At 41.3% G+C, this 18,744-nt stretch overlaps 1 protein-coding gene across 8 annotated transcripts; it reads left to right on the top strand.

Annotated features, from left to right (window-relative positions):
• The first annotated feature begins 1,790 nt into the window (after positions 1-1,790).
• Positions 1,791-18,124, top strand: TRMT10B (tRNA methyltransferase 10B). 8 transcript variants are annotated; one of them, XM_045081594.1, is made up of 11 exons: positions 1,840-1,866; positions 2,101-2,210; positions 7,804-7,997; positions 8,258-8,460; positions 8,870-8,978; positions 9,794-9,918; positions 11,755-11,907; positions 13,053-13,131; positions 13,753-13,820; positions 16,980-17,103; positions 17,676-18,124. In XM_045081594.1, exons 4-11 carry the CDS (start codon positions 8,275-8,277, stop codon positions 17,828-17,830), a joined length of 999 nt encoding a protein of 332 aa, XP_044937529.1. In that variant the 5' UTR covers positions 1,840-1,866; positions 2,101-2,210; positions 7,804-7,997; positions 8,258-8,274; the 3' UTR covers positions 17,831-18,124. The 8 variants fall into 8 exon arrangements, with proteins under 8 accessions (XP_004747691.1, XP_004747692.1, XP_044937529.1 ...); XM_013053788.2 differs by lacking the exon at positions 7,804-7,997; XM_045081593.1 differs by lacking the exon at positions 1,840-1,866 and having other exon boundaries at positions 1,873-2,210.
• The last annotated feature ends 620 nt before the right edge of the window (positions 18,125-18,744 follow it).

Genomic DNA, 18,744 nt, shown 5'->3' on the forward strand with positions numbered 1-18,744 from the left:
GAGTAGTGATCATGGAAGGATCCTAATGCTGTAGGAGGCAGCATTAATTAGAACTATGTCAAGAAGTATTTACTGAGTAGCTACTGAGCATCCTGTCCCGGATTTGGTAGATAGGAAGGTAAGTTTTGGATGTGTTAAGAAAGGAGAAAAAAAAATCACTCGTTTGCTGATTCTGTTAACAAATCTTTACTGTGCAGTGACACTGGGAGTCAAATCATCAACATAACAGATGTTTCCTCAGGAACTTAAAATTAGTAGGAAAGACACAGAGAAAAGATGACTGACTGATAGGTGATAGAAAGAAATGAAGAGTGCCAAGATGGGGATGGGATGAGATAATCTTACCTGGGTGATCAGTAAAGGCCTCTCTGAAGAGCAAAGGTTTAAGCTGAAGCCTTAAGGATAAGAAGGACCCAGTCATGGAAAAAGTGAGAGGAAAGGCAAAAGTATCTGCAAAGGTTTTTGGTATATTTCAAGCAATTCAAGAAGACAGGTGTAACTGGAACACAGCAAGCCAGAGGCAGAGTGATAGCTGAGGTTGGTGGGGCAGCCAGGAGCCAGGCCAGGAAGGCCTGGGAAGGTTAGAATTTATATTCAAGTACAATGGGAGACACCACTAGGGTTTGGAATAGGGGAGACACATAATCATCTGGCAAACGGATGTCCGCTGCGTTGTGGGAGTTGGGGAATGGGAGTGCAGGGTAGGAGCAGGTGGAAGGAGCAGTGAGACCAGTTCTCAGGACTTTTCTAGGGGGATGGCTATGAGCTCATTCAAAGGTGAAGAGGCAAAAGAGCAGTGGCTGGGCGAGAGGAAAGGTACCCAGTTTGAGTGCAAAGTGCAGGGACTGGTAGGTGTGGTGGGAGCCACTGAAGACGGTTTGAGCCACTTTGCGAACCCTGCTGAGTGGGAAGCCAGGACCAGCTTCTGAGCTGAGAAGAGAGGGTGGCACTGCATTTTAGGAAAAGCCCTCTGAGAGACGAAGAATGTTTACTTTTAGCATTTAAAAATTGTTCCAGTAGCGGATATAGAATGGGACTGAAGGATTAGGGCAGGGTCGGGGTGCTGCAGGCACTGTTCAAAGAAAGAGTCCAGAGAGGGAAACAGTGTGGGGTCAAGCAGAGATCCAACCGGGCTATGGTTTCTTGGGCTGGAGGTATTTCCGGTTCATTCATGCTAGAGTCTGTCTGAAAGTGTGAGACCCCTAGGATTGCAGGAATAAATGGAAGAGTGGAGAGTGGCTGATTTTATCAGGCCAAAGCTTGGACAAGTCTCCTCAGGTCTTTGAGCCCCGCTTTCTCCGTGGATCTGTAAGATGAGTTGGATAAAGGGAAATGGTCAGAGGTTAGACTCATTCATTAAAGGTCCAAGCCCAGAAGCCCCTGTTGTCTGCTTGGACAGCCAGGTGGTGGTGAGGGCAGCTGTGTGCTCAGGGAAGGCTATGTCGGCTCGTGGGCTCTGCTGCTTATAGGGGAGCCCAGGGGAGGGCAAAGCGCCCAGCCCGTGAGATGAGGGGTGGTTCGAGACTGGTCCAGTTTCACAACATCCAGCCCCTGACAGCCATCAAAGCCCCCGGTTACCTGCCACAGCCCTGTGAGGTCGGCGAGCGGCTGCGATTGTAACCCCCATCTGACAACAGGGGAAACAGGCTCAGACCCGCGAGGCAATACCTGGGCAGTACGCAACTCCCTAGTACCAGCGTGGGTGGCGTGGACGGCAAAGCCTTCCAATGGCCCCTGCTCGCCGGGATGCCAGGCTAAGAACTACAACTCCCAGAATGCCGTTCGGAAAGGGGGCAGGAACCGGAAGTTGTGCCGGAGGCGCGGCCTGATGTGCGCCGCTGAGTCTGTGTGAGTTGAGGGGTTCAGGTACGCTCGGGGCTCGTTGTGGGACCGGCCTGGGGCTGGAGGGGTCTGGCTTGGGACTGCGGTATCGTTCGTGGGCGGGGCAGACGCCGGGAAGTGGCCCTCAACCGTCTTGTCGCCTCGTGTCCTCCGCCTTCTTGGTGCTTTGCCTTGCTGCCTCTCCTCACACTAGCAGCCTGTGGGCCAGGCGGGGCTCACAGGAGGGGTACCCTCGGGCCGGGGGTCTGGGTGTTCTAGTGCTGAAGGTACCAGAGGACTGGAGCTGGCTTCGCTGGACTAAATTTTAGAAAACGAGAGAAGCGTGCAAAAGAGGCCCATCACTTAGCGCCCAAGGATATGCTCATCAGGTGGGATTTGGGTTAGAAAACATCTGAGGCCCCTGTCAACTCAGAAGTGGGGGCGGGGAGGGGTGGAGAACTGATTAGGTTAGGAAGTATTTATTGAGCCTCTGTTATGTACCAAGCCCTTTTCTAGGCATTTAGGGTAGTGTACAAAGCAGGCAGAACACCTGCATTTAACCAGGTGGGATATAGGAATATAGGAATGGGGAAGTTTAGATAAAAAGTAAACATGTGCCATGTTAGATAGTGAAAATCAGAATAGAATGAGACAGGTAGTCATATAATTATTTGGGGGAAGAGCATTGGAGGTAGAAATGACAGGAAGGGCAAAGACCCGAAGTGGGAATATCCTTGGTATGTTAGGAGCAGCGAGTAAACCAGAAAGTGCAGAGGACACTTGATGGGGGAGGTAGAGCTTAATGATCAGTATAGAATTGTAAGGATTTCAGTTATGTGCTGTAAGTGAAATGGAGAATACTGCATAGTTCTGAGTAGAAGGGTAACATAATTATCAAACATTTAAGATGCTTTTATTCTGCAGGGCTCAGTACAGGGTATTGGGGTTGGGCACCTGAATTCTTTTTCTTCTCTTCCCTGGAAGGGCTTATGATGTAGTGGGAAAACAGGCAGACCAGCTGTCGTGCAAGGCTGAGTCCAATAATTGAAGCCCTGTGAAGGCAGGGTGAACATCAGTCTATAATCCTCAGCATGTACTATTATATGGGGTGCTTAGTAACTGTTTGTATATGATTAGTAATTAATTGACTAACCCTAGTACTCAGTACTGGACCTGTAACAGAGGCTCAGAAAATATTATTTTTTCTTTAAGATTTATTTATGTGTTTGAGAGAGAGAGTACACACATTCAAGCAGGGGGGAATGGGCAGAGGGAGAGAAGCCAGGGCTCAGTCCCAGGACCCTAAGATCATGACCTGAGCTGAAATCAAGAGTTAGATACTTAACCAAGATCCATCAAGGAGTGCCCAGAAAACACTTTTTAATGAAGAAATGCTAAATCTGGCCATAGATAATGTCTCACACTGATTAAAAACATTTGTTCCTCTGTGATGCCTCATTTCATGGTTGCTTTCTGAGGATCAGTAGATGGCAAGCTGCTATTCAATATTTACTGAGCTTCTGTTTCATGTCAGCCCTTGTGCTGGCCTCTGACAATTCGGAGATGAAAAAGGTGTGATCCCTGCCCAATCTGCTATATTGTAGACTCTTCTGGTAGTGGTTGGAATATCCTTCACTTGATTTTCAATATTGCTGTACCCTGGGTTTCTAAAAAACACCCTCAGGGACTATAGGGACTTGGAGAGAGGAGATACAGTGAGGGAACTAGGAAGAAAGGAATGGGGGTGGTAGTGGTAAAATTCAGTTTAGTTCAACAAACATTTATTAAACACTCCTATTTGCAAGTTCTGTATTGTGAGCAGTTACAGTGTTCACAGTGTTCACAGTCCCTCCTGCAAAGGAATTCAGTTTGGTGGAAGAGAAGACATGAGCACAGACCTTCTAGTTTTCTAAACAACAGTGGAAAACTCTACAGCCCTTCCAGCTATTCCAACCCTAGCTCTCTTCTCCTCCCAAGCCAGACTTCTCCAATGAGACTTCCCAGTCATTCCCCAAAAGGGTCTGACAAAGAGGAGGAGCTCAATGAATATTTATTGACTGAATGAATGGACAAACAGAATATAAAAATGCTACTGAGTTCAGAGGAGGGAAAGCACATGCCTGTTAACAAACTGGCATTCATTTAACAAATTGGTGTGTTTTCTTACCCTAACAAAATGAGGCTGTTAGGTATTGGGCCAATTTGTCTTAAAGTTTTCATTTGTTCTTTTTCTGAATGCCTAAATTTAGAAAAATGCAGATGACTGATGGTTGGCACAGTAAGATTTGGTCAGTCACCTAAAGGAATGGTCATAACCATAACAGGTCTCACTGTCTTTTCTTTTAAAAAAGTATTTATAGTCAACATCACTGTTCATATGTGAATAGCACAGCACTTCAGAAATGTCTAAGAATAACTTTGTATTTTCCTCATTTCTCTAGAAATAATACACACTGCTAAATTTCATGTATGCCATAAGTTCATAGTGATACAGTCAATGGTATAAATAAATATATTAAAATTTGTACTGAGTATTAAAGCATTTCTGAGCAAAAGAAAACTTTAGCTTATATAAGAAAATGAACACAATTTCTAATCTGTAACTTTGAAAATCTAGAATGAAATTTACTTGGCTCTCTTCAGAAATATATCTGGGGGTCATATGTTGTTTACATGATGTGTGATAAATACCCAAAACTGCTCAGCAGCTTACCTTTTTAGAAAAACTAAAAAAAAAAAAAACAACACTGGAGGGGTTTGAACCATCTGTATTTCATGAGCAGTTGTTCCATGTCAGGTAAATGACCTATGTCTAGTTCTTGCAATAGTCCTGGGATGTAGTAATATCCAATCTAGTAGAATCTGTGACAAAGAGTTAATAGTTTAGGCTATTATCCTACTACTTAGAGGTAGAAAGCTGAGAAGGCTAAATCCTAAGACTGTTGTTTCTACTACAACAGCCTGTTATGTCTAAATGAAAAACGAAACTAAAATTTGGCCTGATTTTGAAAATTTGATGGGAGTACAAAAAAACAGTACGAGCTCAACACTAAAAATGTTTGCTATGAACATCGGTCAAAACATTAGAGAACCGGGCGCCTGGGTGGCTATCGGTTAAGTGTCCAACTCTTGGTTTCAGCTCAGGTCGTGATCTCAAGGTCCTGAGGCCAAGTTCCTCGGTCATTGAAGAATCTTTTCCTCTCACTGTCCCTCTGCCTTCCTCCCTGTGCACATGTGTGTGCACATGCTCGCTCGCTCTCAAATAAGATAAATACCCAAAACCACAATATAATCCTCAGATACTGCTCGGCCCTGTAGTGAGTAACATTTATATAGTTAATATAAATGCAGTTTATTGGTTTACAAATTTTAGAAACAACCAAGGGGATAGACAAAGCCCAAAAGGATTAGTTTTGATGACACAAGGTAGACTCTGTTTTGAACATGTAAATTAAAGCTTCAGCTTGCCGAAATTGAAATATTGAAGGAAGAAGAGAGATAGAGGGAAAGATAAGGGTGTTTATGTTCAGAGCCTAACCTTGAGATTGTTGAACAAGAAGTAGTAGTTTAAAGATGTTCTTAAACATGGTAAAGATGTCTCCTAATAGTTGTCACGCCAGAGATAGATATTGGACTTACCTTCCTAGGATTAAAAAGAGGTGTAGAATTGGACAGATTATATGAAGAAACTGTTTTCAGGCATTGGACAATAGGCAGGACAAGACTGTTACCCTTGAGAGAAATGAATTTAAGGTGGACTATAGGCCTAAATGTAAAAGCCAAAATTATAAAGGTTCTAGAAAGGAACATAGAATATCTCTGTGCTTTTAGGGTAGGCAAAGATTTCTTGGAGGACACAGAAAGCATTAACTGTAAAAGAAGAGAATGATAACTTAGACTTGATTAAAATTTAAAATTTCTGCTCAACAAAAAGCAATGTTAAGAAACTAAATAGACAGAAAAAAGGAAGAAAATAAATAAGCCACAGACTGGGAGAAAATATTCTCAATACACATGTCTGATAAAGGACTTGGATCTAGAAATATGTTAAACTTCCACAGCTCATTAATAAAAAGATGACTTAAAATTGAGCAAAAGACTTGGTCAGAAATCTTAACAAATGAATGGCCAATAAATTGCCTGAAAAAGTGCTCAATATCATTATCAAAATAATGCAAATTGAAACACAACTAGGTTCTACTGCACAAGAATGGCATGTATTAAGAACTCTAACAACAGCAAATGTGTGATGTTGCAGAGCATCTGGAAGTCTCCGTTGCTGACAGCACTGTGAAATGGTGCAGTTACCTTGGGAAACTGATGGCAGTCTTTTATGAGTTAAATAGGCAACTATCCTATGCCCCATCAACTTTACCTACTTACCCAATGGATACGAGAACATACATCCACAAAAACACTTGTAAGAGAATGTTTATAGCAGCTTTATTCATAGTAGTTCCCAAATTGGAAAAATCTCCAATCTCCATCAACAGGAGAATAAATAAATTGTGATACAGTTATACAGTGGAATTCTGCTCCGTAATTAAAAGCAATAAACTTACTAATATATGAAGCAACATGTATGAATCTCAAAACATGTTGAGGGGGAAAATGTCAACATCACTGGTTGAATCAATTTGTATGTTTTTTTTTTTTTAAGATTTTATTTATTTATTTGACAGAGAGAAATCACAAGTAGATGGAGAGGCAGGCAGAGAGAGAGAGAGGGAAGCAGGCTCTCCGCTGAGCAGAGAGCCCGATGCGGGACTCAATCCCAGGACTCTGAGATCATGACCTGAGCCGAAGGCAGCGGCTTAACCCACTGAGCCACCCAGGCGCCCCAATTTGTATGTTTTATAATAGGTACAGTTAATCTATGGTTATAGAAAAAACAATGGTTGCTTTTGATTGGTTGTGGGAATGGAATGGAGTTTGACTTGGAAAGTGCAGAAGGCAAGGAACTTTTTAGAGTGATGGAAATGTTCCATATTTTGTGAGGGTGTGAGTAAGACAGGCCCTAAGTTTTTGTCAAAAATTCATCAAACTGGTATATTCCCCCCCCACCACACACATTACTGAGTTATACCCTGAGAATCTTTGCATTTTACTATATGTAAATTATACCTCAAAAACATTTTAAAAGTCAGTGTAACTAACAGAAAAATAAAAAATAAGAGGTGCTTTGAATTCTAGTGTTTCATAGGGAGTTGATAAAATTCAAAGTTGATGATTCACGCAGTAACAGAAAGTATATGATTTCAGGTTAAGGAGTCAATTACCAAATGAACTAAAAACATCTGGTTAACAGGTTGCCACTAGAGATGGGAAGGGTTGGAGCAAGGATCATTACTTTGCATTATAACTAGGTCTTTTTTTTATATGCATGGATCGTATTACACAGATTTGCTTTTGCAAATATAGAGTTTTCCAAAGATGGTGGTAGCACACTGAACTCAGAGGAGCAGCCAGAAGAAAAGGACAGTATGTTCTTTGTGACACTTAGCTATAGACTAGAGCATTTTATACTCACAACCTTCCCAGGGACTTTGAACAGCACTTTGAAATTATGGCATTGCTTAAGTGTGCCATAGCAGTGGTTCTCCATATTTTCCCATTTTAGCATTTCTGGTGGATATTAATATTCTCAAGATGACTGTGGCTTTCAGCTACAGGGATACTTAACTGAGTTGGGATAGGGAATACATCGTTTGGAAAAACAAATTGTGAAACATCACCAGCAACCTGGAAGAATTCTTGGTTGATTTTGGGTAACTCTTTACCATAGTTTTTGGCTAGCTCTTATTCTAGGATATTTCTAGTATTGGACTCATATAGTACGTGCGCAGTAAATGTTTGCTAGATGAATAGTTTTGAGTAGAAACGGAAACATAATGGAGGAGATGGCTTTTGTCATTTCTGCCCTACCCTCAATATTGAATGCGTCTAAAAAAATTTTTTTAATATTTTATTTATTTGACACAGAGAGATACAGTGAAAAAGGAAACACAAGCAGGGGAAGTGGGAGAGGGAGAAGCAGGCTTCCCACAGAACAGGGAGCCCGACGTGGGGCTTGATGACCTGAGCTGAAAGCAGACGCTTAATGACCCAAACGCATACATTTTGAAGAGCAGAATAAATGACTTAATTACCTGGGTCTCTGCAGCAGTGAATAATTGGTGAGTGCTTAGAGTTGTCAGGAACTGCGTTTGTCCGAGAAGTGGATTTAGCTTCCTTAGTACTGAAACATTTCTTTGCTGACCTATTTCTCTGGAAGACACGGATACTTTTCTCCATTCAGTAAATCTGTATAAATACTTTCCACACTTTTTCAGCAACACAGTAATACTATTTGACATTTGCACATAGGGAAATACCTCTGTAAGGGAAGTAATGTAACATCTCCCATCATTGTGCCTTTCTCTGACCTGGGTGAAAGGGACAGAAGACAAACACATGGACTGGAAGTTGGAAGGGAGTGCTCAGAAAACAGACTCACACGTGCTGCAGGAGCAAGAAGTCATCCTAGAGGACACAGGCGAAGATAGCATCTCTGAAAGCTTCCGGCTTCTACAGATCGATGTGGAATGCGAGCATCGGGAGGGAGATATGCTGCCCACAGGCGGTACAGTGTGGTGTTCAGTAAGTGTAGCCTGGCCCTGGGCTCTGGGATCATGCTTTGTCCCAGAGACCCCTGTATAAGGGTAGGTCCTAGTAACAAAAAGGCTAGGAATGAGTTTGGTATGTTCCAAAATTGGATGAATTTCCCACTAACTGGTTTAAGGTTTCAGTTCCACTTGAGTCCTAAGAAGAGTAAATCAAGTTCAAGAGGAATTTTTGATACATTTACTTAGGGCACATCATATCTCTTTCTTGGGTCTCCGCTTTCTCTGAACATAATCCAGTCTATTTTTTTTTTCTTTTTTTGACACTAACCTCCTTTTTCTCTCCTAACTTTAAATCTGATTTAAAAAAATAAATAACTTTCGAGTATTCATTTTCCATTTTGGTGCTTACAAAGTTCTCAATTTTGTTTTCTGGATAACATAAGAAAAATGTCCAAAGAAAACAGAGACACTGGGAAAAGATAGTTGCAGCAAAGAAGAGCAAAAGAAAGCAAGAAAAAGAAAGAAGAAAGGCCAATCGTGTAGAAAATTCAGGTAACAATAAATCAGATTGCTGGCATAATCATTTCTTTCTTAGCAGACTGGTATCTGCGTGTTCCTAGGACAGTAGGAATTGTGGTTTTAAGTAAAAACAAACATCTTAGAGGTAGAATCTATTGTTCTATTTTATTGGAAATCAAAGTATCAACGAAAGCAAAATTTAAGGCTGCCTTTTGCATAGCTAGTGCACATGTGTGTTTATAAGGAGTGATAAAATTAGCAGCTAACGTTTATTCAGTGTTACATGCTAGGTTCATTGCTAAGAATTTTGCATGCATTACCCTAAGGGATAGGTGCTTTATTATCCCCATTTTGTAGGTAAAGAAACTGAGGCTCAGAAATTGAATAACATGCCCAAGATCATATAGTAATAATTGAATGGACTGAACTCTGATTTAGACCCAGGAGCATGCTCCAGAGCCCACACTCCATACCACTCTGCTGTCCCCAAATGAATACCTTGCATGAGTTTCAAGCTTCTCTTAATATACAAAAAGTATTCACTTGGCTGGGAAGATTTGTTTCTTACTGAATATATTCCTGTTTTCCCACTTTTATTTCTTCTTTTTTTTTTAAAGATTTTATTTATTTATTTGAGAGAGAGTGAGAATGAGAAAGAGAGCAAGCGAGAGCATGAGAAGGGAGAGGCTCAGAGGGAGAGGCTGACTCCCTGCCAAGCAGGGAGCGTGATGTGGGATTTGATCCCGGGACTCCAGGATCATGACCCAAGCCAAAGGCAGTCGCTTAACCAACTGAGCCACCCAAGCACCCTGCCCCACTTTTATTTCTTTCTGATATTTCTATTCTAGGCATCTGCCCCCAACACAGCAAACGTTTTCTGAGATCCTTAACCAAGGAGAGACTTTTGGAAGCCAAACACTCAGGACCAAGACTCTGTATTGATCTGAGTATGACCCACCACATGTCTAAGAAGGTAGGATATCCATTAAGCTTCAAATTCCTGCTTACATGAGTGAAGTCCAGAAGAGAGCAGCTTTGACAAAGAGTATGACCAGTTCCAGCCTCTGTAATTTCATAGCAAACCAGCAAAAAGAGTTTGGTTTTTTGACACATGGCTACTCTGTTCCAAGATGGCTGTTGTTAAGAATCAGGAAGAGAATAGAAATCCTCTGGTTTAGTTTGCAAAGTTTTATCTTATCTTCTCTTTTGAGCCCCACACCATTGCCTCTGTGTTTATGGTATCCACAATCTAGTTGGGGTCTTTTCATGTTCAGTCCTCCAGAGATGAAATCTGGCTTTCTGCTGGGAAAAGGAATACTTGCCTGGTTGCATGTGGGGAGGAGATGACCTGGTGGGACACTTTCCTGCAACATATGTGTTTTAATCATTTTCCATTCACCCTATTGTGAAGGAGGGATTCACCCTAGGGTTCTAGGGATGGCTGAAGAATACACACTTGACATTGGACAGGTAAGAGTGATAGCGGTTTATTAGTCACTTGTACTCAGCGCAGGGGGGATGACACTGCATGCTAGGCAGGGCCATGTGGGGTTCCACTTGGGAACAGAATGAAAACCAGGGGCTGTGGAAGGCAGGCTTTGTAGTGTTGTGAGGGTGGAGTATCCCCTTGGTTCCTACAGGAAGATGTGATTGATTTGCTGGGAATAACTCTGTGGGCTAGCAGGGAATCGAAACCTGGTACTTGGGGATAAGTAGGAACTATGTTTGGACCTTTGATAGAAAGGATTGTTTAGCTAGGGGACCCTATCCAAGGGAGCAGAATTGGGAGAAGAACTTGCAGCTAGGTGTTTCAGGGCCCATCTGGTTTTACCAGATGTGTAGGCAACATACGGTAGTGGGCCTTCATTTTAGGCCTTACACCACAAAATGGATTTTTCTGTTTGCCAACATCTCTATTATATGTGCTCCTGATCGCATGTTTTTCAGAGGAATCAGTAAGACTGAAGATCTGGGGTTCTAACATGGAACCCCAGCCTTCTGAAAAGGTCAACAAAGAATTTTGTACTGTTTTTATTAATTGAGATATCAGATTAAATCAAACCCAAAGTGTTTTTTCTCTCCTTAGGCCAGACTGTGAAACTACCTTTCCTTAGGGTTTTATCTCTGAATCAGGATGGAAAGTTAAAACTTCTGACCCTAGGGGCGCCTGGGTGGCTCAGTGGGTTAAGGCCTCTGCCTTTGGCTCAGGTCATGATCCCAGGGTCCTGGGATCGAGCCCCGCATCGGGCTCTCTGCTCTGCGGGGCGCCTGCTTCCTCCTCCTCTCTCTCTCTCTCTTTGCCTGCCTCTCTGCCTACTTGTGATCTCTGTCTGTCAAATAAATAAATAAAATCTTAAAAAAAAAAACAAAACTTCTGACCCTAGTATATCACCAAGAGTTGGAGAGAAGGTGCTAAGTTTATCTGATGAGTATAAAAAAATGTATAGTAACCTTTTTAAAGTGAATAGTAAATATCACATGGTAAGATTTTAGTAATGAGCTGAAAGCACAATTCCATATACCTTATTAGATATATAACACCAGGTCCAGAAGGAGGGAGAGTTCCCAGTCTTTCCATTAACTCACTATTTCTGGGCTAGTATCATTACCTTCACTTTGATCTGTAAGGTGTGTGGCATGCATTTTACTTGCATGAACACACATAACACATACTAGCTCCTAGAATAAAAGGGGCCATTCTGATTCATGAGATTTCCTAGAGTAGCATTCAGTGAACTTCCGTTTGTTGATAGTGAATTTAGAAAGAGTGGGCATGTTTCCAATCTAAGCTGTCCTAATTTCTTTGAAGGAATTAAGTAGACTGGCTGGACAGATCCGAAGGTTGTATGGTTCAAATAAAAAAGCTAGCAGGCCATTCTGGATCTACCTCACTGGATTCACAGCTGACAGTCCCCTGTACGAAGAGTGTTTGAGGATGAATGATGGATTTTCTAGTTACCTGGTAAGCTTCATTGGGTATATTACTTGAAGTATCCTTTGAGAAGTAGGTTGTGTGGTAATAGTAAACTTTTTAAACTGTTTCATATTTTGGTATAAAAATGTGTGAATTATTTTCACTGTTGTAATTTTAAAAACTTTTAGAACCTCTCATCAGTTCTTAAATTTCCGAACTTTCATCCTTGCACTGCATTGGCAAGCTAATATTACCAGTCTCTAGGACTATATTTTGTGTCTTGTGTATCGTATGCTGGACTGTATACTCCAGGAATGTTTTGGGGAAATGCCAAACCTTTCATAGTAGTGCAGGAATTGGGAACATGAGTTGTAGGGGAAGAGAAAATCCTCATGGTAGGAGCGTGGATTCGAGATGAGTTTTAGGGAATACTCAGTTACTTTTTACCTCTTGCCCTAGGGGCTCATGAAGGTAGTGATTATAACAGAGACAGCAGTCCAGATCACTTCCTAAGAAGTGCCATGAAAAATGTCTCGTGTGTTTGTGTGGCATAACTGGGCCTGGTGGTGTGAACTTTCCTAAGGAGGTCTGCAGAGGCAGGAGCGTGAGAGGTACACTGCAGACCCCTGCACAGTTAGTTGTGGTCACTGTTACCATCTGAACAGTCCGTCCTATAATAAAACCATTTCCAGCTTTTCTTCTCTCTGCGTGTTTTATGCTTCTTGTTTGTGAGCCCAACAGACCCACTCTTAGGGCTACGGAGTTCCCTTGCTTTCCCGTCTTCATGCCTTTCTTTGGTGATTCTCCCCATTTTCAGTGCTTCTTCCTTTTTGTATGTGTCAGTCATTCTCACCTCTCTTTAGAAACCAAGCTCCAGCATTCCCTTTGGTAGAAGGCTGTCCCTGGTATTGTCACTCCCTCATCTGTCGTCCTGGGGCAGCCTTCCTGTACATCTGTTAGGGTCTCTTGTTACTCTCTGTCTCATTTTGTAGGATTGGGTGTCATCCTTTCTACTTCCCTCCTCAGCTGAGCACTTTCTGAGAACGGATTGTCAGACATGTGTCCCGTGGATGCACATCAGACATGTGTCCTGTGGATGCCTAATAAAGAATAGGTGCCTGGTAACTAGTTGCTGCAGTGTGGGCTGTGTCGTAACCTAGTTCACACTACATTGGATTATTTACATTTTTCAGCTAGACATAACAGAGGAAGACTGCTTTAGTTTATTTCCTCTGGATACCCTTGTGTACCTGACTCCTGACTCAGAACATGGTATGTACTTTACTGCATGGATTCATGTAGCACTTTGTTCTTAGGCCTGTGTTTGATTATTCCTTGTGTCAGAACTTGTTAAAGCCACCCAAAGTGTATCCAAAAAAAAAAAAGAATGAACATTAATTGCACACGTCTTGGGGTGGATACATTGCTATGCTTTCAGTATGTGCTGCTGTGTGTGCACAGCTGTACAGATAGATGTAGGGTCTCCGGCCTTGGCTGGGCCTTGTGAGCTACCTGGCAATCTTTCCCAATTTCTCCAGTCAGCTAGCTCCCTTCCTTGGCCTCTTGGATCAATGTTAGATACCTGTTTTTTCCAGAAAATCAACCATTTCACATAATTTTCAAATTGATTGGTAGCAAGTTAATCTTAGTATTCTTTTCTGATTATTTCAAATTCCTCTGTCATTTTAATTTTTCTCCTTTCTGAATCCTAACATTGATTTGAATCAACTACCTTTTTTTTGTCTTTTCAGAGAATGAGCAAATCTGTTACCTTTTGGTTTTCTATTTCATTAAGTTTCTACTTTTATCATTAATAATTCTTTCCTTTTACTTTCTTTGGATTTAGAAACTATAAAACCAATTTGATCTCAATGGCCTTCATTTTTTCATTAGCTCTTGAAGATATTGATCTAAACAAAGTTTACATCCTTGGTGGACTTGTGGACGAAAGCATTCAGAAGGTAAATGTACATTTTAGACCTAACAACTATATTTTGAAAAGCGGGGCTTACTTTCATAGGCAGCTGCCCTATCGTAATCTTACACAAAAGGCCTAAAAACGCAGAGAATAGGAAGAAGGACCCCATCCTGCCTAGGTTGGCCCTTCTACTTGTGAGGCTCCCTGTCATTGTCAGTGTTAGCCATCCCCTGATGTGACAGTCCTGTTGCGACCCAGAATGGGGAGTGTTTGGTAATTATGTAAATAGCCATGTTGAACACCTTTCTTCTCTCCTCTTTCAGTTCTGCAAGGGTAACTCTGATCTTGACCAGCAAAGCATTGACTCACAATTCTTACCAACTATTTTGTTCTTTGTGAGAAAGGAGTTTGCTCCATCTTAGGCCATCTTTTCTCCTGACATAAGACTTATCTCATAATCTCAATGTCAATAGGACTGTCCAGATTTCTTTTGGTCAGTTGAAATTTTATTGAAATAATTAGAGTTTTGAAATATGTTTCTGTTATATACATACTGAGATAATTTTTAGTTTATATTACTAATTAACATGTTGCCTATACAATAAATAATGATATAATAAAGTGTATAAAAAGAACTATAGCAATGAGTAAGTCTCCCTCCCATCCTTGTCCTGCAATGCCCCCCCGCCTTGAGGCAACAACTGTTTCTTTTTTTTTTAAATTTTGTTTAATATATATATACATATATATTAAGATTTTACTTATTTATTTGAGAGAGAGAGATAGAGCATGAACAGGGGTCGGGGAGAGAGAGAAGCAGGCTCCCTGCCAGGGAGTCTGATGCAGGACTCAGTTCCAGGACTCGGAGATCATGACCTGAGCCGAAGGCAGACGCTTAACTGACTGAGCCACCCAGGCACCCCAATCACTGTTTTCTTATGTATCCTTCTTGATACAGTCTGTGATAACACAAGTGTTTGTGGGTGTATTATATATATATATTTTTTTCATATACATAAGTGTATTTTATATATTTTTTCATATCCATATGAGATATATACACATGTTTAATACAGATGATACTTAACTGAATTACATGCATTCTAGAAAGGTCAGTGTTCCATGATGCAATAGTGATAATCTAAAAAACAGGTGCAGGGTGGAGGTGGAATTCTGAGAATGCCAGCTATTAAATGAGAAATACATATTAGAATTTGAGAAATTATTTTGTCACTCTGAATGCAAGACATTCTGCAAGACAATTGGGCCACACTTTCAAAAAAGCCAACAGTATGAAAACTAAAATAGTTAGGGGGGCTGTTATAGGTTAAAAGACATTGAAAAGACCTAACAGCCAAATGCAGTCTCCCACAGCAGAGTGACATCCCCTTTTTTGAGGCAAAGTCTAGCAGGTCAGTGAGCAATGTATGATCAGTAGATGTGCAGTTTCAACACACTGTCTTATCTTTCCGGCAATATTTAAATTGAAAAATAATTGGCAAAATGATTTGCCAGAGGTATAGAATTTTTTGATTATTACTAGAGAATTTGACTTCCTCATAGAAAGTATGCTGAGCACATTTCTTCAAGGGGAATCGTTTTATCTTTAAATGTTCAGAGAACAGAAACTGGACAGTGAGCTCCTTCAGGGTAGCATCCAACAGTCTCCTACTAACTTGGAATTCTTGTACTCCAGTTCAAAGTGATTGTAAAAGAATAGACTTAAAAAAAAAAAAATCATAGACCAAAAAATAAATAAATAAAATCATAGACCTTGTAGGTAAAGGAGTGTTATCCTTCAAGGAAGTCTTTTGAGCAGTTGTACGTTTATTTTCTCTGACTTGCATTACGTAACACATTTTGGAAGTTCTCTCTTGAAATTGTGTCTCATGTGAGTCCGAGAAGCAACTAGTCCAGTGTTAGGACCTGCTGCTCCAGTTGGTTAGATCTCGCTCGAAGTGGCCAGTCAGTTACAGTTACAGCCCTGTAGGAAAGGATAGCAGCGAGCACAAATTCAGAAACATTTGGCCTGAATATTGAAGAGACTCAAGACACAAGTCGTGGTCAAGGGAGAGGCGACAGAACTGAGACTACTGGAAGGGTACAGAGGGGCGTGATCACTGCTGTTGACAACCTGAACCGTCTTCTTGTGGAAAAGCCATTTTACTTGCTTGTTGTGGCCCCAGGGGGATGGAACCAGGACAAATGAGGGGAATGCTCAGGGAGAACACAATTTGGCTATCAAGAATTTCCTTTTAACCTGTACTATGAAAATTGGAATAGGTTTCCCCAGGATGCATGGAACTCCCTGTCAAAAGGATTGTCCACTTAAGGACAGAGCCCACTTGGGAAGGAGGCCACAGGGGATAGACAAAGATTGGATGGATGTTTGGAGTGGGATAATTAACTATTGCGGCCCCTTCTAAACCCAAGGATGTTAATTATCCCAATAATCTAAACCTTTCTCTTCAATCCTGAAATTATAAGTAGGTAGATCTTTCCAGAGCCACTTACAAGATAGCAAATATAATCTGAACTTCAGTTCACGATTCAGGGACATCTTTAAAGGGTTATTAGTTACTCTACTCTGATCCTAAATGGCCTCAGATTTGGGGGGTTTGGTGAGTTCTTATGATTCCTTTCTGCAGTTTTCAGAGCCCTTCCTTTTAATTGGACTGTGTCCTCTCACACCTTAATGCTGTCTTGTTGCTTGTGGTGTTTCTGACTTGAATCCTCTCTCATCTCTAATTTGCTGCTGCATTCTGAATGGCTATAAGCTGAAAACTCCAGATATCCAGAATTGTGTCTTACTGAATTAGAGCCTGGAGTGTTCTCCTCTGATTGATTAGACTGCTTCAACTTCTGGATGCAGATTGTGGCTGCAGATATATGCCTCTCTTGACTTACTTCCTTCTTGGTTGATAGTAGTAGTAAATGGAAACTAGTGGATAGACGAGTCCCAAATGAGATATTTGCTGCACAAGCCGTTTCTTATGTGGAACAAGTAAATACTCTTCATTATCTGAAGTTTCTTCCATCTTGCCATAGGCCACTGATTTTTAATATACTTACCATTTAATTCTGATTACAGATGGAAATTAGAGTGGTGGTAAATGGGTTTCTCACAATTTGTTATGCATATTACAATGAGAATACCTTTGTCATTTTTAAAAGAAAAATAAAATTTAACTGTGATTCACAGAAGGTGACATTTCAGAAAGCCCGAGAACATTCTGTCAAGACAGCCCGCTTGCCAATCCAGGAATACATGGTCAGACACCAGAATGGGAAAAACTATCATTCAGAGATACTGGCCATCAATCAAGGTACTGCTGACATGGCCCACACTTAATGTGTGTTAGTGCTGGTGCTACTTCTTTGCATTGTGTGGAAGTATAAATGGCATTTGAAGCAGGCACCCCTGCCCTGCCACCGGGACTGGTACACTCAGATTTTATTGCATGCACTTTGTGACAGGTACTCTGGCCTTTCCGAGGTATTTTTCATTTTCTTCTTAGATCCCAACTATGTTAAAGATGGTTGAAATTTGTCCTGTGGCCTAAAATGCCCTGGATTCAACCTGTCATTGAACAGTGAATTCCTATTTGTCCTTCTTCAGTCCAGGGGCATCTTGGCTGCTCCCTTCCCCCTCTCAGCCATGTCAGGGGCTCTCCTTTGTGTTCCCCTTATACTGTTTCCCTCTCAGTGTCGCAGCACTGTCTGTTCACAGGCCCATCTCTCTCCGTGTGGGGTGAGGTCCTTGTGGGGAAGTGGGTCCACATGTAGTGCAGAAAACTTGTTGAATGAAATAGTCCAGAACACCCTTTTCCTCACTCATCCTTTACCAGTTCTTTTTCCTCCATGTGGTCACTATGTTTTCTTTTTACCCTTCTCACAGTGTTTGATATCCTGTCCACATACTTTGAGACGCAAAACTGGCCTGAAGCACTGAAGAAAGGAGTTTCTTCCAGAAAAGGCTATGTTCTTCAGAACTCCATGGATGATGGACCGCCTGAGAAGCTGCCAGAGGCAAAGTTGCTGGAGGTGTCTTGACTTAAAAGCAGAGCAGAGGCTGGCGATGGCACACACTTGCCTTTACTTGTCATCTTGGATCGCCACTAGAATTTAAGTTACTCAAGAACAGGGACTACATTTTATGCTCTTTTCTATCTCCCATAGTGCCTAGCTCACAGGAAGAGCCCAGATATGTTGACTAAGTAAAAAGTTTACATAACAAGGAATCAGCCCTCAGCTACATGGCTTTGGATGTATTAATTCATCTTTTATATACCTATTTGTGAAATACCTACTCTTTAGAAGTATTTAACAATTAAATAATTATTGTTATATTTAGAGTTTTTATTTTCACTCAACTGGCATCATAATGTAGCACTTCGTCCGGCCTCCTCTTACCATGTGGATTTTCCCCAACTCAGTAGTACACTCTGTGTGTTTCGAGGATCAGCCTGTCCTAACCTACTCTGCTTTAAACCCCCATAACACTTTGTTCCCACTTGTGACTCCTACCCCGTCTCTTCTGCTCTGAGTATGGGAGTGGAGGGTTTCTCTCTTCCTTAGGGTAGCCTCCTAACAGGACATTTCATGGGAGTATCTTCGTATCCTTCTGATCCTTGTACAAATTAGATTCTTCATATATATTTGTAACTAACAGGTCAAATTGAAAAGTAAAAACACAGTGGTAAGTCTAACTTAAAAATAACCAGAAAATATATTGCCTCTGATACAAGCATGGTGGATAAACTTTCATTACACAAATCTCAGTGATACCTTTCCTCATTTCTTAGTTACATGCAATTGCTTTAGTTACGCCAAAAACTCTTCAGTTTACTAACCAGTTTGGGTTAGTAAACTTGAAAGCTAAGCTGTTAGCAAATTCAGAGAATGTATTTTGGATCTCAACCAAAACGTTACTGTGCTGCTCTGTCCCCTCCCCTTCAGAATTGAAT

This window comes from Mustela putorius, unplaced genomic scaffold, assembly GCF_011764305.1.
Source record: "Mustela putorius furo isolate JIRA1106 unplaced genomic scaffold, ASM1176430v1.1 tig00000580_pilon_pilon_pilon, whole genome shotgun sequence".
In the NCBI taxonomy this organism is placed as follows: Eukaryota; Metazoa; Chordata; class Mammalia; order Carnivora; family Mustelidae; genus Mustela; species Mustela putorius.

Excerpts from the sequence above, each read along its gene's own strand:
- TRMT10B (XM_004747634.3), top strand. The coding sequence starts at position 8,275 with ATGGACTGGAAGTTGGAAGGGAGTGCTCAGAAAACAGACTCACACGTG. Across the intron at positions 9,919-11,754 it reads CCCACCACATGTCTAAGAAG|GAATTAAGTAGACTGGCTGG; the intron begins GTAGGATATCCA and ends ATTTCTTTGAAG. Across the intron at positions 13,132-13,752 it reads GACTCCTGACTCAGAACATG|CTCTTGAAGATATTGATCTA; the intron begins GTATGTACTTTA and ends TTTTTTCATTAG.